Below are 24,750 nucleotides of genomic sequence, written 5' to 3'. Positions count from 1 at the left end.
AATGAATGTATAAATGTGCTTTACACAGTTGATGAAGGTATCGACTGTGACAGAGTTGTATGAGCCCCTAATAAAACGATTAAAATATAAATAAATTTTTTAAAAGAGAAAAATGTTATAACACGGATAAACCTATGGATGGGTAAAATTAGTCAATCTCAAAAGGAAAAACACTATATGATATTGTATGAGACTGCTACTATAAAAAGTCAAGAAAAAAATTTACACACACACACACACACAATTTAGAAACTAAAGCCCTACACAAGACTTACTGGCTTCATATTATGCATTTTTAACAAGATCTTCAAATGATTAAAAAACATTATTATTATAGAGTTTAGAATAAACTACATAAGACACATCCAAAAATACCGATCAGCAATGATGGTAAATATGTTTATACAGCATTATAACAATAAACCGGATCATAAATATACAGATTTCCATTTAAAGTTTATGAAAAAAATATTACCTGTTGTCTTTCTGAATAATCATCAGAGTAAAAATGTTAGCTTTTACAAAACGAAAAATAAATCTGGTATAGACTTTTGGAACTTACTGTCTGCTATAATCAAAAGGACCAGAGAATAAAAACATACTTAGGCTGGTAAAGCTGGTATCTGCTGTATAATTTATGTTACTGACATTGCAAGCCATGTCACAGTCTTAAACTGAAACTATAGGATTTATTCAATAAGATACTTGGGGTTAGGTCAGTATACTGAGGCACTATAGAAAGGAAAGTCACAGAAATGACTCCACAAGAAGAAACTGGTTCATTTTGTTTCAGCTAACTTACATCAGCTATATAACAAATATTTGTTATTTGTAGCAACAGGAAATAGTAATGTGGGCATATCTGGATCATTACAAAAAAATTTTTTAAAGGAAAAACATGGAGTTGCATGCCTCACACTTTCATAATTACACATATTAATACAGAAAGGAGTATATAGATGGAAACCTTTCAAGTTAAAGAACAGTTATAAAAGCTATTCTATCCATACCTGGATTTTAATCAGTGAGGATCAAAGAGGCCAAATTATTTTTCTAAAACTCTGAGATTTAATCAATTGCTCAACAAAACTTCAACAAAAGGCACATTGAAAGGTTATTTAGATGTCTATTTGTTAAGTAATAGAATAAAGGCGATTTAACCCATTGTGAAAGTCGGACTTATTCAATAGGGTATCTTGAGTTAAGATTAAATTTACTGTTGCTGACCTGAACGTAGAGAAAGGCCACAAGTCCAGGAACACAGACAGCCTCTATGAAGTGAGAGTTAACCTGGACAACTAACTACAACAAATCCAGGATCTCAGTCCTGCAACTACAAAGAACTAAATTCTGCTTACAATAAGAATAAACTTGAAAGTGAACTTAACTGATAACTTTATTTCAGCCTAGTGAAGCATTAAGTAAGAAAATCCAACTACACTGTACCTAACCTACCTACCTAGATAGACTAAGCAAAAATAAGGTTCTGCTTTATGGTAAACTATTACATTTACTGCAATAGGAACCTAACACATACAGTTATGGTGAAATGAGTCAGAATCAACTTGATGGCAGTGAGTTGTTCTTTTAAAATTCTTAAAATTTAATCAAAATAACTATGAAAATTATAAAAAAGCATTATGGACAACTACAAACAAACCAAAATCAAAGACATTATGAAAGAATTACGGCAATCACAATATTGAAAGGATATGTAATAAGTTAAAGCTTTACTACAACTTTTTCTATAGATGCATAGTGGTATTATGGCTGGTTTTTAATGTAGAAATACATGCCAAATGTCTTACATATGCATTACTAGGACGCTGAGATTTGCTTTAAATAAACGGAGCAGTAGTGGTTAGCTGGGCAGTAGTAATGCGAGAGATGAAATGAGACGAGTCCTACACTGAAGTAAGTGAATGGCTATTCGAAAGTTACTCTGCTACAGTTATTCTTTGAAAGTTTATATGTAAGCAATTTAATCATAAATAGGAAGAAAATAATGTAGAGAAAAGGAGAAGAAATGAGGAAGGTTAATTGGGGGAAGTTAGCCTGCTAGTTACGTTAACAAAATAGGGGGGGGGGGGGTAGGGAGGGAGGACATGACAAAATAAAGCTAATCAGTTGCTATCCTTTAATAAAGTGCTTTAATAAAGTTTCGAAAGTACAGAAGCACCTTTCAACTAATGCTACTTCTCCATACAGTTATTTTTTAACCAGGTTTTTCTTTCTCTTAGAATCACAGAAAAATATCAGTATTAAAACCAAGTCCTACAAAGAAACAACAAGAGATCTAAAGTCGATGGTGAGGAGGCCACAGAATGTCTGGAGGGGATTCGATCAAATGCAATGTAGCCAAGAGGAAGCACATAATGCCAAATGAAAGTAGAATATGATAGAAAGACAGGAGGAAAGGAAAAGAAAATAGAAGAACAAGGCAACAAGACATTTATAGAGTTATAAACATGTTAGTATTAATATATAACAATAGGGATCGCTGAAGACAAAGTGGGTGTATAAGCAAATGTGGTGAAGAAAGCTGATGGTGACTGGCTATTCCAAGATAGAGTGTGTGGGGCCTTAAAGGCTTGAAGATAAACACGTGATCATCTAGCGGAGAAGCAACGAAGTCCACATGGAAGAAGCACACCAGCCTGTGTGATGACGAGGGGTCAACAGGATCAGGTGTCAGGCATCAGAAAACCCAAAACAAATAATCCTATCAATGCTAACCAGGGGAGTGAAGACTCAAAAGTCCATCCGTTGACAATAGGACATCGTCTCACAGAAAGCTCACAAGGAAGAGATGAGGCAGTCAGGGTGTAGTATAGCACCGATGAAACACACAATGTTCCTCTCCTTCTTTAATGCGCTCCCCCCAACTATCATTACCCCAAGTCTACATTACAAATCCGGCGAAACCAGAGCATATACACTGATACATATAAGAGCTCTCAAGACAGAATCCAGGACAGATAAAACCCTCAGGACCAATGAGAATAGCATGAGGGTAGGTGGAAGGTGGAGCTAGAAGAGGAGAATGGGGAAACCAGTCACAATGATCAATTTACCACCCTCAACCCTCGGGGGACGAACAACAGAATCGTGGGTGAAGGGAGACAGCAGACAGTATAAAATATCAAAATAAAAATTTATAAATTATCAAGGGTTCATGAAATGGGGGAGGCAGGTGGACAAAACAATTCTCACCCTCAAGATATACTTATTGTTCTGGGGGATTTTTGTTTCTTTAAATGCAACTAGATTTTTGCCCAGGATAGAAATAAAAAAAAAATCCACATGCCCTTAATATTCTTCGTGCTGTATTTTAAGTTATTTTTATATTTATCAAATAGTAATAGGTCAGGCTTATTCATTCTACAAGAGGGTAGCAGTTTACATGCCCTAGAACTCTTAAACCATGAATAATTAATGTCCACAATATATTTATGTTTAATTTGGAAAACTTTAGAAAGTACTGACTAGTTTAAATGCTAGTAAAAGATTTACTTACTTCTTTATTTTAAAAGTCTCAATAGATGAGACTACATCTTTGATCCCCAACACTGACGCAATGATTAGCCCTGGGCTACTAAAGGCAAGAACAGCAGTGGGAGCCAGTCCAACAGCTCCATGCAAGAAATGCCCAGCAGTCTGCTTCCATTACGATTAGGGGTCCCGATGAGTCAGGTTCACTCGTGGTGCTCAACAATAACAAAAGTTTGATTATGTATATAGTTTCTAATTAAAACACTGTTCCCCTAGAACAATGATGCACTTTACTTAAATAAAATGATGATTCACTTCACAAGAAGGTTTCAATGAATGGCCTATTAAAGGAGGTACAGGGGTTTATACATAACCAAACTCAAAACCAAAGAGTCAAGCAAACTCACAGGACCCCTTGTGGGCTTTCTGAGATTATAACTATTTATGTTTCTGAGATTATAACTATTTATGGGAACAGAAAGCCCAGTGCTTCCCCTGTGGAGCACCTGGTGGTTTCGAACTGCTGAGCATGTACATCACAGCCCAATGCATAACCACTTCAGGACCAAGCTCCTTTATACATGTACCAAGTCCCTCTACATATAGGCAACCGTGGTGTGTGAATTTTACTCTGGTAATAAAAATCAAAATTATCTGTTCATGAAAATGCTGGGTATAATTTTTATGAGAATTTACCCTAACATTTTCTTATGAGTTGTCTCATACTAAATAAATATCTAAGACCTTATAAGTATTATTAGATTATAGGCAACTTTGAATACCAATGTGGGCATATTACATATGGAGAGTTTACAGACATACCTGCAGCTTCTAGTAAAGCTTCCAGTCGAGCCTGTGTTTCTGGATCTACTGTCCTGAGGTCTGCACCATCAGCAGTTCCTGACAAGAGCAGCTTGGAAGCAGTTTCCAGCATGGGATTTTCCAAATCATCTTGATCCAAAATGAAAGACTCCACCTAGAAAACACAAACAGAAAAGGAAGGGAGGAAAAATGAGAGGAATGGAGAAGAAAAGAGGGAAGAGATACAAAAGGAAGAGAAAAATATTTTAGAATTACCATTGATAAATACCAGGCAATCTTAAATAACTGCAATTAAATTTCTAAATCCATAGTCTAATTAGAAGAAAACAAAATTATTCACACTGTTGGGGGGGAAAATCAAGATTATTATTCATGTACAGTCCTAATTTCTGGCTTTTGAAATCGTGTATATTCTTAACTTTAACTCAAGAAGAGGGAGGTACCCTTTGAACTTAATAGAAGACCTACATCGGCAGTTTGCTTCTAATAGCTATATAAAAGAACTCCAAAATTCTGTGCAAAAATTCCAGTATCTTTTAATTTCCTTTTTTGAAGGGAATTAGGAGAGTTGAGGCTGCAAGATCTTCATAAAATGGTTCCATTAATGTATAGAATTTTAGGAATTGAAATTGAGCTGCAACTTTTTTAAAATGACCTTCATCACCTAGTTTAATGAGAAAATTCAGTATTGACAGAGAAGCTGTTAAAAGTGACGCAGATATGGGTCTTCCAGCATTTTAATTTTTGCTTGAAAGCAAAATTTATCACTAGCAACAAATATTATCAATTGTTTCAATTAAAATAAGACTTGTTTCAGTTTTGAAGTTGTTTGCCAAGTCGTCAATGCTGCACTTCCCTGTTCTGCCCAGAGAATAATACTAATATTAGAAAGTTTTTTATGTGATTAAAAGTAGAAATCTCATAATATCAATTGTTTTTTTTAATTGCTTCATCAAAGACAATCATAAAGTAAAAAGGGCTTCACTTATTTTAACTATGAAGAATGAAAGTTATATTGGTACAGTTTGGTACCATGGTCTTGATTCTTCTTAATTACTGGCTATAACTAGTAGAAAAGTCAGTACAGTAAAAGAGGCAAGTAACATCTTAGCACTAAGATGAAAACAGCTTTACCTCTACAACTTTAAAAAAATGGTTGGTCTCTGAATCCTCTCCAGGTCTATATACTATAAATTCAGAATCATTGGCTTATTGCCAGATTCCATTTAAAATTTTTGTTACAAAATTGCAAGCTCCTAAAACATCGGAAGCATTTTTTGTTTTGGGTATTCCCTATTATAAGATAACCCACAAGTTTGTTGTATAGTTGTTAGGAGTAGCTGCAGTCTCACAACAACCCTCTGTAGGACAGAAGAAAACACTGCTCTGGCCTGTGCCACCATCACGGATATGTTGGAAATCATTCGGTGTAGCCATTGTGTCAAAACACAAATACCAAAAACAAACTAGCTAGTCAACCCCAATGCATAAAAACACTGGGTCACTGTTTTAAGGCAGAAAACAGATTATTTTCCATTTGCTGCCCCCCCCCCAAATGGTAACGGTTCCTAAAATAATCCATAACATCAGAATACATATATTTCACAAATAAAAAGTACTCATAAAACAAAAAAAGAGACAAAGTTAAAAATAATTAGTGGTCTAGAATAAAATTATCCCGATGCATAGGATTCAGTCAGATCCATAAGAACAGTTGTCTTAAGGAACACATTACTACCTACTAACAGCAAAAAATTCTCCATCACTTTATCTCTGAAGATCGCTTACTAGTAGACAGTTATAATTATTATATTTAGTCCACATATTTGTTACATTAGATGAAAAGATGGCATAGTGTTTGGCTGCTACCCATATGCTAGGCTGTTCGCCACCAGGTTAATAGTTCAAACCCACGAACTGCTGCTCCAGGGGAGCAAGATCAGGTTAGCTTCTGCTGTAAAGGTTTACAGCCACAGAAGCCCAGACAGCTCTACTCTATCCTACACGGTTGATGAGTCGAAGAAGACTTAGTGTAGTAAGTTTGCCTTTGGGTTTAAAAATATGACAGAGTATGTATGTACCACATTTATTCTTATATGATGATCACATGAAGAGTTTCAATGTTTGGGTTAAAGGGTTAAGTGTTGCAAAGAAAACTGGGCGATGTATTCTTGATTTTAGTTCTTTGGATACGTACTTTGCAAATATTTCCATACCTTCGTTTCATTACTATTTCTCCTCTTTTCTTTGTAAGCTTTTATAACCATTAAGGGTTCAATTTTTCTTAATATTGCTTTTCAATTGGATGCTCTCTCATCATTCAAAACTTTAAAAACATCCAGCTTATTAATTCTCTATTATACATTTCATTCTCATTTATCAAAAGCTCCCCCAGTTCTAACAAGTGAATCCCATTTTCCTCTCCCTCCCATTCTCCAGTGGTCTCTTTCTACTTGTGTATCAGATGTTTTATATAAATGCAATCCTACAACTACTTTTAGTATGACGTTTTCAAGAGTCATCCTGTTGCAGCATCATCAGGACTTCTATTGCTCACTGTGGCTGAGTAATCTGCACAGGGAAGGCGCCTTGCTGGCAAGGGGGAATGATCCACTGCTCAAATCCACCAGCTGCTCCATCAGAGGGAGAGGAGGCTCGTTCCTCCTGTAAAGATTTACGATTTTTGGAATCCTGTAAGTGCAATTCTACTCGGTCTTAGAGTCACTATGAGTCATAACTGACTTCATTCTGATGGCAGTGAGTTTCTCAGGGTTTATTCCATGTGAGAGTTTTATTATTTCGAATCCAGACAGATGCAGAAACAGTCGGTCAATATGTGAAAACGCTGACAGCACGCTGCATGGAGTACATTAACTTTAACCCCTCGAGGACAACGGCTAAGATTCTACAGTGTGAAGAATACAATAGAAGAAAAAGATGTAATTCAAACTATTTTATCAAAGCAGGAAAGCATGATAAAGCAAGAATCTTTAAAAAAAAACTCGTTATGTTTTTAGCAAGGAGACATTTAGGTTGGTTTGGCTATACCAGGGTGTGGTTCAAGATTATAACTGGTAAAAAAATAAAACATGTCTTCCTATCGCCAAACATGGCCCATAAAATGAGTGTCTCTAAAGAAAAGGCTATTTTTTATCTCCATGAAATGTTCTCCACTGAGGTAACTACAATCATTCTAAGACGGAGGACATAAAGGGAATACACACAGATAAAATAAACAGATAAAAAGTTCAATAAGATGAGATGTAAAAGGCAACAACCTCAAAGAGACTACAGCTAACTAACTGCCAAATCAAAGATAAGACAGTAAGTAACTTGTTCAAAGGAGAAGCTGCTTGTAGGAAGTAAAAAGAGACACCTTTGACCAAAGAATAGAGCTACAAAAGAAGACCAAAAAGACATGGCACTCGGAGAAGCAAAGATGCAATATGCTACAACAAAAGAGATGGGAAGTTAACTTACAGCATGGAAGGTATAAATTTGGATCAGTAGCTATTTTCTCACACAAAGTCCCCTTGTTTCATAACTAAAACTATTACTAAAAAATGGCAAATTAAGCCAAAATAAGTGAAACAAAAGAACAGAAATATCTATTCTAATGAAGTTTAAACTTGTCCGCCAAAGTTATGTTGATTTTAAATCCTGTTTTTACCTCGGTTGAGAACTTAAAAAAAACAAAACACAAAAGCCGGCTGATTGGGAGTACATTCTGCACACCCCAGGGCTTTCAACAGCAGTGACCTTTCACAAGCAGACTACCAGGCCTTTCCTCCAAATCGATTCAAACAACCAACTTTTCAGGTATTAGCCGTACCACCCAGAGATTCTTAAAGTATTATTAGTTAACTAATAAATAAATGTCCAAAAAGTTTCTCTCCAAAGATTAGTATTACTACTAGGTGAATTTACCAAAATGTGAATGTCTGCAGCCAAAGAGGACAACTCGACAACAACAAAAAATGACCTGAAGGAAAACTCGCCTTCATTATCATCAATAAGCCACAAGACTGAGAAATGAAATACTTAAACCCATTAAATAAACACTTTAGGCATAAGTCAGGGACATTGAGGCTTCAGTTTCAGACCACAATAAAGCAAGCCAGAGGAATTTTTCAGTTCTACACCTAGTGCATATATGCTTACATTATACAGTAATCTACCAAGATGCAACAGTGTTGAGTGTTGTGAGAATTACTGTGACATAGAGACACAAAGAGAGCACAGGCTGTTGGAAAACATGCTGGGAGACCTACTGGGCGCTGGGGTTGCCACAATTCTCCACTTCATAATACAGTAATTGGAAAGCACCATACAAACAAGGTATGCCTGGCACACTGGTGTTTCCATGATTCATAACCATTCCTAAAATAGAACCGGATATGTAAGCAACTGTCATCTTCTAGAGCTTTTTTTAAAACAAAGGTAACAGGAGGAAAGAAAAGGGATAGGTATCTATTATTTCCCTGCCCACTCTCTGTTTAAGACTGAATTTAAAGGAAGATATTTTCAAAGATACTTCTGTAAGGTAAGAACCAGTCTTGCTTCACCACTAGATGTATGGCCTCACCAAATCTTGGCCATCTCTATATCCTTACTCTAGCTTATTTTGTTTCTTTTACTGAGAATATGTTATGCTTAAGAGATATTCCTTTGCACCATGGGGCATAAAGAGAAATGCATGAAACCACCTAGAAGCTTATTTTTCTGAAAGCCAAAGTGTTCGTATGTGTACAAATGAACAATAACAAAACGGTACAAAGGGCTAAGCTAATGAGAAAGAGTAATCAGGAGGGATGTAAGGACATGTAATAGAAATACAAAAAGAATGCATCCTTTATTCCAGTACAAACAAGTAATGGGCACATGTGTCTCAACACATTTTCAGTGGAGGTCATTCACATTTGAAACTGCATATTCACAGGGAAATCCAATTCATTTTTATGGGGGGAAATTGGGTATTAAAATTCCAAACAAGCAAATTCTGGAAAAAAATTCAAATAAATATTTTAAAACACTTAATAGAGTAAGTGATTTTCATGAAGGGGCGAGAGAAAAGGGGGAGGTTCCTATTAAATTTACTCACTAAGTAATGAAACTAACAAGCATTATAAGCATTTGCCAATATTTAAAGCATGGTAATTTAAGTTATATCTAAATTATTTTGGATATCAACTCTGACTCACAGAGACCCTATGGACAGAGTAGAACTGTCTCTACGGGGCTCCAAGTCTACAAATCTTTAGGGGAGCAGAAAGTCCCATCTTTGTGTTCAAACTGCTGGCCTTGTAATTAACACCCCAACACATACCTTACCATGCCATGAAGGCAGTTTAATAAATATATATGTATGTATATATGTATATATATAAAGGCTTTAGAATAACCAAGTTAAATTCATTTTATATATTAAAAAGCAGCTCGTTTTGTGTTTCAAAAATATAACAGGTTTCTAAAGATTTGATAAAATAGATACACAATTTATTTCAACATACTTTCTACTAGAAAATCCAACGCTCCAATACCAAGAGTATGACATTGCTTAGATTGACCTTTCACACTACCTTTAAATTCTGTAATTTGGGACCAGGCAGTAATACCTGAACCTACAACTTTAAACAGTACAAGTAGACAATTGAACAAGTGGGACAATCAAACACTATGCACCTCTGTTATGCAGCATAGTACACAGACTGCTTATTAAGTATTCCTGCCAAAAACCATCACACCATAAACTAATGAGCCTTAAAGATAACTTTTAACCAATAAAAACATAAGGCAGGATTTCCTAATCCTGAGGCTACTGACATTTTAGACCAAATCATTCGTTTGAGGGGTTACCTGTGCATTTTTGGATGTTTGACATCATCTCAAAACTCATTAATTTCTAGATTGTGAAAATGAAAGCCAAGTGCAGTCTCTGCAATGTCTCTCTGAGAGGTAAAATGATATCATAATAAGGAAACAAAAATGAATGGGAGCATAGACAGAATCTAAAATATGGAATGTTCATAGTACAACTTGCCAGTAATATCCCATCAAGATCGAAAAGGAAGAAAGGAAGAGAGGAAGGAAGAGGGAGGCTACTTGGAACTAAGGAACCGTAGGCTAAACCAGTGATATTATACAGACTTTAGTGTCATACTAACTCAAGCAAACCAACTATTTAAACTACATTTTTGAGACAAGGTCGGTTACGGGTGATTTGTCTTCAAATATTAGAAACACAAGGTAATGCAGCAAATTCTTGGTAAATGTTGAATGTGGATACTATTTTAAAAAAGAAATTACCATACTACTTATAAACAATGTACCAATGTCTTCTATGTAAGATGAAAAAGCAACTTTTAGTGCAACTTACTACTAATCATGGATGACTGAAAAACAATACTAAATAGATACTAATCAAGTCATTTTCTAGAACAATCTGGAATAAGGATGACACAAGGAAAGATGCTTGGGGAAACTTAAGGAAGATAGGAGAGGGTTTTCAAATAGTAGTGCTAAGTTACTAGGTTCAGAATGTATGTGACAGGTTACTGAAACATGGCAAGCACATGACCAGTGTTTTAGGAAGAAAATGAAGAAGCCATATGAAAAATGGCTTTCACTAGCAGTAATAGCGGATAAAAAGAAATCATTTAGGGATTCATTTTAAACACATTACATCCATGATTTTCAGTTGGGGATAGGGGAAATGGACCTAATCACGAGCATTTAACATTGTTATAAAATGAAAACACTGGAAAATCCATAATATCGACTTCTTGGCTTTAAACATCACCTACTTCTCTAACCCACTTTTGTCTACCAATCTAAAACTTCTGCTGTTCTAGAAACTGCTATTTATCTTTGAATCTTTAAAGCTGATAAACTGCATTTCAAAATCAGGAATCTGAGTCGAGAGTGCTAATAAAAGAGTTTCCAAGCAGCAATGTGGCCCCATTATAAAAAAGAGAGTGTTCCTTCACAATTAAACTGTAAGATCTCTTAAGTCATTACAACCCACACAGAAAAATCTCTCCAAAACAATGTTTATGATGATTTTTATTTTAATTTTCCTGAATTTCATTTGTTCATAAATAAGTAAAATTAACGCTGGATTTATGTGATCTACTTTGTCATTTCAATAACATAAATTAGGCTGACAGATACAGATCCTGATATCATTTCACTTACCCCCAAAATTAATACTGAGATTAGAATAACCTGACTTGAGACTGTCATAATGAACTAAATTATGTAACAACTCCTGTGTCACTTATTCAGGGGATGTTCAACGACCAGCTGCATAAACGTAACTCAAGGAATATTTTCCAAATCTTGACATAATCATGAAAATATCTGTCACCTACTTTATATAATGAAAGATACTTTAAAAGTTAAGAAATCAATGTGGATCTCAGATGAGTGTATAGAAGTTCTAAATAGGTGTTTCATTATCTCCTTAACAAGTACGTTTAGTCTTCCTAGTTCAGGAGAACGCCGATAAACATTCACAATTATAGATTCACATATGTATTCTTTTGCACATAGACTAAAACCTGACAAAATTTCCTTGCTTGTAGATTTTGAAATCATAAACTTCAAAAAAAACTACTGAAATCTTAAATAGAAAATTATTTTTAAATTATATAACTAGAATATTTTATCTTTACAAATTACGGCAGTCTTTAGGAAAGCCACATAACCACTAACCAATGTATAGACAAATACAAATAAACAAAAATCCAATTATGAAAAACAAATACCATAATGTAATAAGAAAATTAATGTATCTGTCTTATGGTATTTTGAGGAAAAGGCTATTAATACTACAGTAACCTAAATGAAGATAACATAGCTTTTCAAAAATTCAATTCATACAAAAGAGCTCACTCTTCATTTGTTCATGCCCATCTTGCCATGTAACAATTATTAACTACTGCCTATAATCTAGAAATTTCCTAAGGAATGGTGATAATCATTAATACCATTTAGCTCTCATGAAGCCTACAACAAATAAGTTGACTTCCTGTCTTACATGTCGTACCCCATTGTCTATAACAACTCAGTATGAAATTACTAATAATTGAACATGAAATTTTATATTTTAACCTTTATAAAATAGAAATGGTACAAATATTTCAGACAAGGCACCCCAGACAAAACAAAGCCCAGTGAGGAATCCATCAAAGAGATGACACTCCAGAGCTCCTTCGCCCACCAGTTTTTATTTGAACAGCACAGACGCAAGGTAACAAACATTCCAATGCAGGGCCAATACTAGGGCACCATGACTTGAGGCCCAAGGGGTCTTCATGATTCACAATTAGCAAACACTCTCACACTAACAAACATTCTCATACACAAGCACATTTTGACCTGATGAATTTCCTTCTGTCTACACCAAGCGATCTCCTGATCACTCCGTGTTTGTGTCATGTTCCTGGAACATGCAAACAGTTATGCGCTCATGGTTTACTCACAGGAGGACACGAAGTACTGGTTGATGAAAATCAAAGTTATCGGTATAAACTGCAACTCCATGTGGCAAAAATCAAAATCTTCACCACTACACTAACAGACAGCATCATAATAAACGGAATAAAAATTAATGTTTTCAAGGATTTCGTTTTACTTGGATCCACATTCAGCATCTATGGAAGCAACAGTCAAGAGATCAAATGACATACTGCACTAGACAAATCTTTTGTACAAGACCATACAAAGTGTTAAAGTGTGCCAGACTAACTGCATCATCACCTCATATGCAAGTGAAAGATGGATAATGAATAAGAAAGAGCAAAGAATTGATGCATCTGAATTACAAGTACTGGGAAAGAACACTGATAGTGCCTTGGCATGCCACAAAAACAAACAAATCTGTTTTGGAAAAAGTATAGCCTAACGGCTGTACTAATAAAATTGTAAGCAAGGATGGCGAGAGCAATTTTAGAAGGATATCATACTGGGTAAAGGACAAGGACAGTGATGAAGTTAAAGGTCCTTGATGAGATGGACTGACAGAGTAGAGCTTAAACAATGATTCTAGCATAATAATCATGCTAAGCGAAGTAAGTCAGGCACAAAAGGACAAGTAAAACATGAGCCCGCTAAGGAAAGTATTAAAAAAATATATGTAAAAGAGGCATAGGGAAAAAGCTACTGTATACAAACATTTTTGGGGTAAGGACTGTGTAGTATGGCAGAGACCAGATCAAATCCAGGGATGCACATGTTAGACAACAGGGGAGGAGGTGGGGAAAGAAAAATAAAAGGATGAATATAAGGAAGAAAAGGGGAGCGGGGGCATGGGGCACTAACCGACCCAAGGGGAGGGTATTGTTTATATCTCCAGAGGTGAAAGAGGGACCAGGCTTCAACCCAGTGCAGCAAGGTGTGAATGGAACAGTCAGGCGTGGAGTAGGGAACCAGTGGAGAGGTCTGGGAGGCTGGCCCCAGTACCAAAAATTAAGTGGATTCCTACCTCTCCCCCAAGAAGAATTTGTTTCAAAAACAACACTGATTCTGCAGCTCCGGGGGATGCACACAGGAGCAGATGAAGGGGGAAGAGGAGAGAGTGGAACACAGCCTGGCCCACCAGGCCGTGAGGATGATGTTCCTGATTAGAGCAGCCAGTCCACAGAGAGGACAACATGGCTGCCCTCACTATGAGACATGATGCCCCTCACTGACCCATGGTGCTACAGGGGAAAGCACCGGAGACACAGTGTGGGAATTGCACCTGACCTGATCCCACCACACCGAGGCAAAGCACTGGGGGAGTGCAGCGGAACAGCAAGGGAATGGAGTGGCAAGGTCCCCAGCGAATGCTGAAAGTGGACTTTGGGGCCAGGGCGTGGTGCCCCAACAGACTGGACTGGAAAACACTCCTAAAGGCCAACAAAAGATCCTTGAACTAACTACAAACTTTTCTTTCTTGATGTATTTTGTTTTGTTCTTTGTCAGTGGTTTGTTGTTGTTTTGTTATATACTGTTGCTTTGTTTTCCTGTCTTGTTTTTGTGCCTGTTATTATCTTTGCAGGTCTGTCTAAATAAGATAGGCTGGATGAACTATTTGGAGGAAAAACAAGGGGACCGACAGTTCCGGGGGGACTTGGGATAGGGGGAGGTGGGGGGTAAGGAAGTGGTGTTAACTAACCCAGGGACAAGGGAACAACATGGGATCCATATTGGTGGTGAGGAGGGAGTGGCAGGCCTGGTAGGGAATGATCAAGGGTAAGGTAATGTAAAGAAGAGGTAAAGCTGTAACGCAGGTGGGGACGGAGCAAGATAGTGGGGCAGGAGGAAAGTCAAGGGAAATAGAGTAAAGAGCTAGGAGTCAAAGGGAATTTATAGAGGTCTAGATAAAGGCATGTACATGTAAATATATATATGAAGATGGGGAAATAGATCTATGTGCCTATATTTATAGGTTTAGTATTAAGGTGGCGGAAGGGCCTTGGGCCTCTACTCAAGCACTCCTTCAATGCATGAATAATTTCTTCTATTAAATTGGCATTCTATGATGCTCACCCTCCCGACACAACTGCTGAAGCCAAAGCGGGTAAACAAGCAAATGTGGTGAAGAAAGCTGATGGTGCCCGGCTATCAAAAGAGATAGCGTCTGGGGTCTTAAAGGCTTGAAGGTGAACAAGCGGCCATCTAGCTCAGAAGCAACGAAGCCCACGTGGAAGAAGCACACCAGCCTGTGTGATCACGAAGTGTAGAAGGGACCAGGTATAATGCAAATATACACATACCAGAGTGAGTGAAGCGGGCAGTGCAGAGTAGAGACCCAAAGCCCATTAGTCGGCTACTGGAGATCCCCTCACAGAGGGGTCTAGAGGAGGAGATGAGTCAGTCAGGGTGGGACGTATCACCGATGAAGAATAAAGCTGTCCTCCAGTTCCTAAATGCTTCTTCTCCCCCCACCCCCCACCCCCCAACTACCATGATCCGAATTCTACCTTGCAAGCCTGGATAGAGCAGAGGTTGTACACTGATGCAAATAGGAGCTGGAGGCACAGGGAATCCAGGGTGGATGATACCTTCACGACCAGGGGTGTGAGGGGCGATACTGGGAGGGTAGAGGGTGAGTGGGTTGCAAAGGAAGAACTGATTACAAGGATTTACATGTGACCTCCTCCCTGGGGGTGACAACAGAAAAGGGGGTGAAGGGAGATGCCGGATAGGGCAAGAGATGACAAAATAATAATTTATAAATTATCAAGGGCTCAGGAGGGAGGGTGGAGCGGGGAGGGAGAGGAAAAAGAGGACTTGATGCAAAGTGGAGAGTAAATGCTTTGAAAATGATGAGAGCAAAGAATGTACAGATGTGCTTTACACAATTGATGTATGTATGGTGATAAGAATTGTATGAGTCCCTAATAAAATGTTAAACGGAATCATGAAAATGTTGCAAGATTTTGCAGCGTTTAATTTTATTGCACATATAGTTGCTATGAGATAATTCTTCGGCACCTAAGAACAGTTGGATCTCCAGGAGCAAAGTTTTGGTAACATAACTAAAGCAGAGTATGTTCAAAAAATTCCCTAGAAGCCAAAGTGTAGGGTGCAACTAATTACAAATTCATTGTTTCTGAGGTTTGCAATTATCATAAAACAGCCTCAAAAATGATTCCTGTAAGATGGCTTTAAAGCATAATTCAGATATATCAAGTATATAAAGATGCCAGAGTGACGAGCAAAAAAAATCCCCTCATGTAGAAAAAGAAAATTAGATTGTTACTAAACCAGATACCATGTAATTGATCCTAACTCATGGAGGCTCTCCATGTGTATGAGAGCAAAATGGCTTTTCAATGGCTTGTTTTTTAAAGATCACCAGCCTTTCCTTGTGAGGCTTCCCTGAGTGAACTTCAACCTCCCAGTTGACATTCAAGGGTGTTAACTGCTTATCCCACCCAGAACTCCCGAAAAACCCTTTGCCACCAATGTAAGTCTTGTGATAGATAGTTTTATGTCACCTTGAAGATACATAAAGGTAGGGGTGGTATACATCCTATCAATTAGGTCACAGTCTGATATTGCCTCCTTGTGGGTGTGGCCTTCTCATCAGGAGGACCAGTCCCTTCTCTCTCTACCTTCACTTCCTGAAGGATGAACCTGCGGGACTGCTGGAGCACTGCCATGTTTCCATGGACATTGGATCCATATGCCTTTCACCCATCAGCCTATGATATTCCCACATTCTGCATCATTGCATGTGACTGTGTGCCTCTGAAGAGGGACTTATGGATTATTATCTGAATGATGGACTTGAGTTGGACTGGGCTGCAGTGTGTTCTCTTTATATAATACTTTTTGACATAAAGCTCTAACATATGCGAGTGTCACTGGATTTGGTTTTCTAGTTAACCAGGCTTCACACAAACCTGTAAGATAGGGTCTCACCCCGCCATGAAATTTCCAAGAGTATTACAAAAGCAGACTGACACATCTCTGCTTAGCAGGTGGTGGGCTTAAGCCACTGACCTTTAGTTGAGCACCCATCAAGCTACACAAAACCAACTGCCACACAAGTGAATTCCACTGTTAGCCACCATATAGGACGGAGTCCCTCCGCCCACAGGGTTTTCTAAACTGTGTGTGAAGGGACCAGATCACCAGGTCTTTTCGCTGACAGAGCTGCTGCAAGGATTCATGTCACTAAACCTTCAGGTAACAGAGGTCTAAAAACTGGACAACCAGGACCTTAGATTAATACTAGACTTCTCAAATACAACAGTATGCTAAAGACCGAACAACCAAATAAAAATTCTGATATAAAACTATTTTGAAAGTAAAATTTCAAACTGGAAGATAAAATAAATTCCTAGATTTGTAAACAAACGTGATCTGAACTGGAGAAATTACTTCTAAAAGAAGAATGAACCTAAGAAAAGGATACCATTAAACTACAAAACTAAGTAGTTAGAAAAGAAACCAGTAAAATACAATTTGTCTTTTAACATCTCTGGCAACAGTTAAGCAATTCACTTAAAAAAATGGTGTGCTGTTAACAAGCCAGCAAATTTTCAGATTACTGAAAAGCTGGAACTGAACAAAATCATGACAAAGACCTATCAACAAAAGGTTCACATGCCAGGGAAATAAATTACAAATGTGGTTTAACCCAATTCAACTCCTGCAGATAATCAGGAATAAGATATAATTTTAAAGCAGTAAGGCAAATGAAAGAAACTAAGAAATTAAATGAAAAAAACAAAAACAAAACAATAAGAAAGAGGAATAACCCTCAAGAATTAGGGAATAAAACAAGTTAATATAAAAGTAAGTGGTAAGATCCTACTAACAATAAGATTCACTTGGATTAGGAGGGGAAGGGAAAGGAAGGAACTGACTTAATAACATATACAGTTATAAGAAAAACACCTAAAACTTTTAAGCAGGAAAAAAATTTTAAGTATCATTCAAGAGTGCCATTATTATATCACACAAAAAAGAAGTCAAAGCAAAAAGAATTAGCAAGTTTTATAATAATATATGCATACTACACCAAGAGTGCCTAGGTATACAACCTTACGTATTTAACAATATAACATTAGTATACACAAGGTTAAAATGAGCAGAAAATCTACTTTATGGAAAACATATAAGCAATTGAAAAACCAACATAATTCAATGGGAAACAGTCTACATCCCTATTATCCTAAAAAGTGACCCAAATAGATTAAACAATGATATAAGAAAATGTAAATATAGCCTTAATGAACTATCCTTCTATGTAGAGCCTGATAACATAGTGGTTTATGCACGGAACTTTCTACCACAAGGTCAGCTGTTCAAACCCTAAGTTACTCTGTGGAAAAAGATGAGACTGTCTCCTCCTATAAAGATTTACACTTTCAGAAACCCAAAGGGGCAGTTTTACTCTGTCCTGCAGGGTCGTTGTGAATTGAAATCAACTCAAGGGTAGTGGGTTTGGGACATTTATATTTAATAATAACACAATTTAGTACATTATGAAGAGATCACAGTCTTTAAAAATAAATAACTTTTTAAAAACATTTCAAGCAAAGAGAAACAGAGTAAAATTGTTCCATAGTTTCCAAGATTCTAAATCTTTAGGGGAACTGGCAGGGCAGCCTTACTTCCTACAAAGAAGCAACAGTCAGATAGAAAATAAAATAGGAAATAGAAGTTAGGGATGTAATTCACAATCATAAGAAAAACTACAAAATACTCAGGAATAAATTTCATAAGAAACTTGTTTTAAGTTTAAGACCTACATGAAGAAAACTCTAAATGTACTGAAAGCCATATAAAACACCTGAAGAAATGGAGAGGCATACCATGATCTTGGAAGGGAAGACTCAATAGTGTAAAGATGTCAGTTCTCCCCATATTAATCTGTAAATTCAATGCACTTCCAATCAAAATCCCAAAGGGATTTTTAATGGAACTTGACATGTTGATTCTAAAGTTCATCTGGAAGAGAAAATACACAAGAATTGCCAAGAAATTTTTGAAAAGACAATGAAGAAGGGTGTCCTATTAGATATCACACATAATATAAAAAGATAATTCACCCACTCCTAGCTTAATGATAAGGTTAGGTTTCAAAGTCCAGGTCATTTGTATAAAAATGGGAATCATGTGAAACGGGAAGATGACCACATAAGGTAACCCAATGGAGGAAGACTATAAACACCTGTCAAATCAATACAATTCCATTAACTGCCAAACCACTGTGAACCACGGCCCAGGCAAGCGACACACACACCATCACAGCCAGCACTACTCTTGTCTTGCACCTCAGTGCTTGCTATCACCGGATGTCCATTGTTTGTGCACAAAATAGTTGGATAATAAATTTTTTGCTATGGCCATGTTACATGCAAAATGTTGGATAACGAAGAGGGAGAAGTGAAATTGTTTATAAAATATAAATAACTGGGACTTCGAATTGGATACTGGTGGTATTTCAAATCAGTGAGGGAAAGGACATATTATCAAATTATTTGGGGAGAATGGCTACAAAGCTAAATAAACATCAACTGCGTATCACAGAAAACTTAAAATATTCCGATTAATTAAAATCTAATAGAAACTGTGTACGTGTGTGTGTACGTGTGTGTGTGTGAGTGTGTGTGTGTGAGAGAGAGAGAGAGAGAACAAATAATACCACACATGAGGTCTTTCTGGAAAGATAAAACCTAGAAACTAAAAAGGAAACAACAGCTAGATCTTGAAAATATGAAAGTGAAAAATGAAAGATGTCATGCTGATGCATTTATAATCCTTTGACGGATAATGCCTGATGTTTTGAAGGATACTTTGAAAGAATCTCAAAATCAAATTTTAAATGTGAATTTTTCCTTTAGAGAATTTCGTCAACAAAAATATTTGCATAAGACCAGAAAAATTACAAGGATTTTCACTACAATATTGACAATAGGAAAACAAAACAAGATATGCACAGCTCCAAAGTGACTCAGTTTTTGTCCAAGGTCATTACTGGTAAAAGACATGGTGCTGTGCTTATGGACCAAAAGCCAAAAAGCACCAAGGAAGCCAGTGGAAGACGGCAATGTCCCTTTGCCCAAAAGAAGCTTGTCAAGGATCAAGATGATGTTTTTTTGCTTTTTTGCTGTGAGGGGGGAAGTACATTTGATGTTCATCCCACCAGGTCAGATTGTTAATCGAGGTTTCTATGTACAGCTTCTGAGAAGATTATGTAACAGCATGCGACAAAAAGGGCCTGATTTCTAAGACATGACAAAATAATAATTTATAAATTATCAAGGGTTCATGAGAGAGGGTGGGGCGGGGAATGAGAAACTGATAACAAGGGCTCAAATATAAATGAAATGATGGCAACAAATATACAAACGTGCTAGATACATGGATGGATGTACAGATTGTGATATGAGTTGTACAAACCCCCAATAAAATTATTTAAAAGGGGCGGGTCCTGACTGGTGACTAATGAGGGACTGGTTTTGCCACCACAACCATGCAGCTGCTCAAAGGACCGAGACCTGACGACTTAGAAGAGGAAAAGAGGCCGCCCGCACAGATGAGTCTGAAAACGGTTTCCAAGGCAGAACCGCAGACCTGACAAATGCATGAAGTGTAGCGCAGAGTACTTTGAAGGTGATATGGTTGTTTTGTAAAATAATTTAATACGTAGAGTAGCTTTGGGGGTAAAAATTCCAATTTTATTGGGGTACCTACCTCCTCAAGGCTATCCTTGAATTAGTATCATAATCATGGCTAACATAATTTTATAAGTTATCTTGAAATTTGACAATATTGTCCTTGATTTTCAAACTGGTCTGCTTATTCTAGAAACTCCTACACATAAATTTTAATTTCGTATGTTTGGTAAAAACATACACACATACAAGGGGATTCCAAAGTATATAGAAAATTTCCCTTATTTTTTAACTGAATTTCTCCAAGACATTTTAGGAGCTCCCTTGTTTACATACACACACGTATCAAATGGTACTGGTGAGAACACTAACACCGACTCACAAGAATGTCAGAACGTAAAAAAGGGAGGACATATTCAGCATCTTAAACTCAAGAAAACTCAAGAAAAACTCAAACCTCAAGTTGCAATCTTGAAATATTCTAAAGGCAAATTCTTGAATGATGCAGGAAACATTACAAGATAGGATACACTATACCAAAAATAATTCTAAAATAAATCATTTCAGAAGGGAGCCCATGAGGAAGAACCAATGATACTGCAGAAGTTCAAGCTACACTGGGAGATTTAGTGAAAACGAGGATCCAGAAATTGATGGAACGCCAACAGAACTGCTTCCACAAGCTGAGGAAGCACTCACTACTAGTCTCTGCCAGGAAACTTGGAAGACAGTTACTTGGCTCATATTTGTACCAACTACAAAGAAAGGGACTCAGCAGCATGCTCCAATTGTAGGATATCATTACGACCACATGCAACTAAAATTTGGCTGAAGGTCATCTAACAAAGGTTACTGCAGAATATTGACAAAGCCTTGCCAAGAGCTCAGGCGGGATTCAGGAGAGATCGTGAAACAAAGGTTATCAATGCTGATGCCAGGTATATCTTCGATGAAAGCAGAGAATACCAGAAAGATATTTACTTGTTTTGTTGCCTATGCCACGGTAATGAAATGTGTGGATCAGAACAAACCATGGGTAGCCTTGACAAGAATGGCATTTCTAAAGCACTTCATGGTGCTCATGTGGAACCTGTACATGGGTGGTCGAGAGGCAGTTATAGAAACACAACAAGGGGATACTGCATTGTTTTAAAAGCAGTTTGACACTGAAAAAGGAAGCCTGAAAAAGAATCAATGCACTGGAATTTTGGTGCTGGTGAAGAATATTCAAAGTATCGTCCATGCACTGCCAAAATAACCAGGAGCTATATCTTGGAAGAACTACAACCAGGAAAAAAAACTACAACCAGAATGCTCCTAAGAGGCCAGGATGGTGAGACAGGTTAGTTCCTGGAGAAGTGCATCATGGTTGGTAAAGTAGGGGACAGAGAAAATGTGGAAGGTGCTGGACAGGTTAGACTGTCACAGTGACTACAACACAGGACTCACCTGTGAGGATGACTCAGGACCAGATAGTGTTTTGTTCTGTTGTATGACGGACATTATAGGTCAAAGCCAACTCAATGGCACCCAAAAATAGGCAAGCATGAAGAAACCAGTCCTACAAAAGGTACAGCCAGTGTGTGAGCCAAAGATGACGATTAATAACATCCAAATATGATGACGGGAAAAGTGTATGTGATGAAATTGTGACCATCCAATTTGGAGGAGGCTCTGGAGGATGGTGGGAGCCCCAAATCCATTGACTTGGATTAAGCCTCTGGCAGATTCCCTCTGGCCACAATGAGGGAGAAGAGAGTTTTACTACCAAAGATTGTAAACTTGCTATGATGGACGGAATTACAGTAAAATGATACCTGTTCAGCTGACCTCCCTCTTTACCCATCCTGAATTATGTTTAAATATTTCTCACAGGTTCCTTTTCAGAAATCTTCACTCTGGCTTATTTTATTACTGCCAGTGGCTTTTTTTCTTTTTAAAATGTTTTATTGTATTTTTAAATAGTTTCTGCTATGTTTATGAGACACAGAGGAGCAGAAGTATAATAGACAATATGTATACTAGACAATGTATATAGACAATAACTAATGTATTCACTTATCAAGGATACAAGGTGGAGGAAGAGGTTCAGGGTGTTGGAGAGGAAATAATGAATATGGGAGGGGGAGGGTGCACTAGAATTTATTGTAAGGAGGTGTATACAACTCTTTTTAAAAGCAGCTTAACTATAGAAGTAAGTGATATGTGGAGTTTATATCGATTAAAAATACTAGGGGACAAAGAGAAAGAAAAGGTACGGGCACAGTGCTCCTTGGGAGAGAGTCAAGAAGACTTCATCTCTTGTACTTGGGACAAGGCCCAGTACCTAGAAAGGACATTATGCTGGCTAGACAAAGTACATGATCCGTGAAAAAGAGCAAAAGCTTGACCATGATATACTAACACAAGGGCTGTATCGGCGGGCTCAAACTTAGCAGCAATTGAGAGGATATCATAGGATCAGGCAACATTTCATTCTATTAAACATAAAGTTGCTCTTGAGTCAAAGCCAATAACAGCATATAGATGGATAGACAAACCTAACTACAACGTCACAGACTGACATACACAGAAATAGTTACACGAGGTCTAGATCATAAATACCCACATATAAAGTAATATATGTAAAACCTAAAACCTAAGCTCAAATAATGAAATTTCTTAAGTATTTTAATTAACTTTATAAGGTAAATCAGACACCATACTTCACAACCACTGAAATATGATTATGTCCAAAAATGGCAAATGTTTTCTTGTATTTGGGTTATCTGTGAAACCCAAACACCAAGAATGTATTGGTGCTCAATAACATAATTGCAGAATGAAAGAAATTTCCAATTATGAGGTGCAAGCAACAGAAAAAAATGCTCTAGGTGTATCAAATATTGGCAGACAGAAGTAAATGACACTCATTAGATGTTAACTTCAAATGACAGTGCTTTTATTTGATAAGTTTGCGACATATCAAATCTCACATACCTGCTGTAAAACATAACAAACTTTTCTCCGACCACCAGTTTTCATCTGAAGATAGTACCTAAATAATAACATTTTGTGCCCCATACCAAGAATCTGATGCTTATGCTTGCTTTTATATTCACGAGGTTCAAAATACTAAGCTTTGTGGGGCAATAGTGACTAGAATATTTGTATATCCAATCCAAGAGGAATTAGAGAAAGGTAAAAACACATGTATAATTTGAAGACAAAGAAATATAATGAGTTTAGAAAAGTGTTTTGCAATTACTGTAAAATCTTCCCCTTATTTTCTAGTTTAAGAAAATATGAAATTAAAAGATCTCAAATAAAATTTAAAATTAACTACCATGTGTATAATTATTTTGGTAATTATGAGAGAACTATTGCATTATGTATATAATTAACTTAATACATTTCTCCACGAGATCAGTAACTTCTAGTTAGGAACAGCTATACCTTACTCATCTCTTTTAACTCCAAGCACTTTCTGCATCAAAGATGAACATTGCTTAAATTTCCCGTTATCCAATATGAGGATGGGGGCGGTCGTGTGCCAGTTAATGAAGGAGTTCCGGTAGCATAGTAGTGACAGGTTAGATTGTCAACCATAAGGTCTGCAGTTTGAAATCACCAGCCACTCCTTGGAAAAAGGATGGGGCTATTTTACTCCTTTCAAGAGCGACACTCTCGATAACTCACAAGGGTAGTTCCATACTATTCCAAAACAGTCACTAGAAGTCACCATTCACTCAGTGGCAGTGAGTGAGGTCTTCTTGCTGATTATGTCTATTCCAACTACAAAATCTGTGACTGTAGAAATCGCTACAGAGGGTTTGGGGCCCACTGTGAGGGAACCTGAGCTAAGACTCCATTAATAACTGGATCTCCTTAGATATTCCATTCAGATGGCGGGCCTTTGAAATGTTTTGGGTGTTCTGGAAATAGTGTCAATTCTGAGCCAGTATCCAATAATTCCCTGAATGCCTGAATGTTTCCTTTTCCCCAATGAACCGTCATCTCTTATAAGTACCGCACGCTAACCGATTGCGCCACTGGAGCACCTGCACTGTCATCTCTTTTATTAAAAAAAGCTGTACCTCACTCTGGGGAAGACAGGGAGAATGATGAACATTATTTCCTAAATTTAAAATTCCTGGAAAAAATTACTATATTTAATTTCCAGAGAGAGGGTGAGTTTTATTCAAAGTCTCCAATTAACATAAATATTTGTCTGCTTAGCTATTTGAACCCTGAGCCAACAATCATTCTAAACTAAAACACTAAAATACTTGTTAGATGCTGTGCTAATTAACAGTCTTCTGGTACAACGAGAAGA

At 37.1% G+C, this 24,750-nt stretch overlaps 1 protein-coding gene across 5 annotated transcripts in view; it reads right to left on the bottom strand.

Annotated features, from left to right (window-relative positions):
- ANKRD17 (ankyrin repeat domain 17) overlaps positions 1 to 24,750 on the bottom strand; it is a 158,460-nt gene that overhangs the window by 84,886 nt on the left and 48,824 nt on the right. For all 5 annotated transcript variants that reach the window (XM_075544211.1, XM_075544210.1, XM_075544213.1 and 2 more), the window contains exon 2: positions 4,315 to 4,468. In XM_075544211.1, the coding sequence (XP_075400326.1) occupies positions 4,315 to 4,468 (154 nt within the window). The remainder of the gene's footprint in view (positions 1 to 4,314; positions 4,469 to 24,750) is intronic.

This window comes from Tenrec ecaudatus, chromosome 3 (genome assembly GCF_050624435.1).
Source record: "Tenrec ecaudatus isolate mTenEca1 chromosome 3, mTenEca1.hap1, whole genome shotgun sequence".
Classification (NCBI taxonomy): Eukaryota; Metazoa; Chordata; class Mammalia; order Afrosoricida; family Tenrecidae; genus Tenrec; species Tenrec ecaudatus.
Note: the sequence above shows the minus strand (reverse complement) of the source record. Positions and strands in the feature narration are given on the sequence as shown.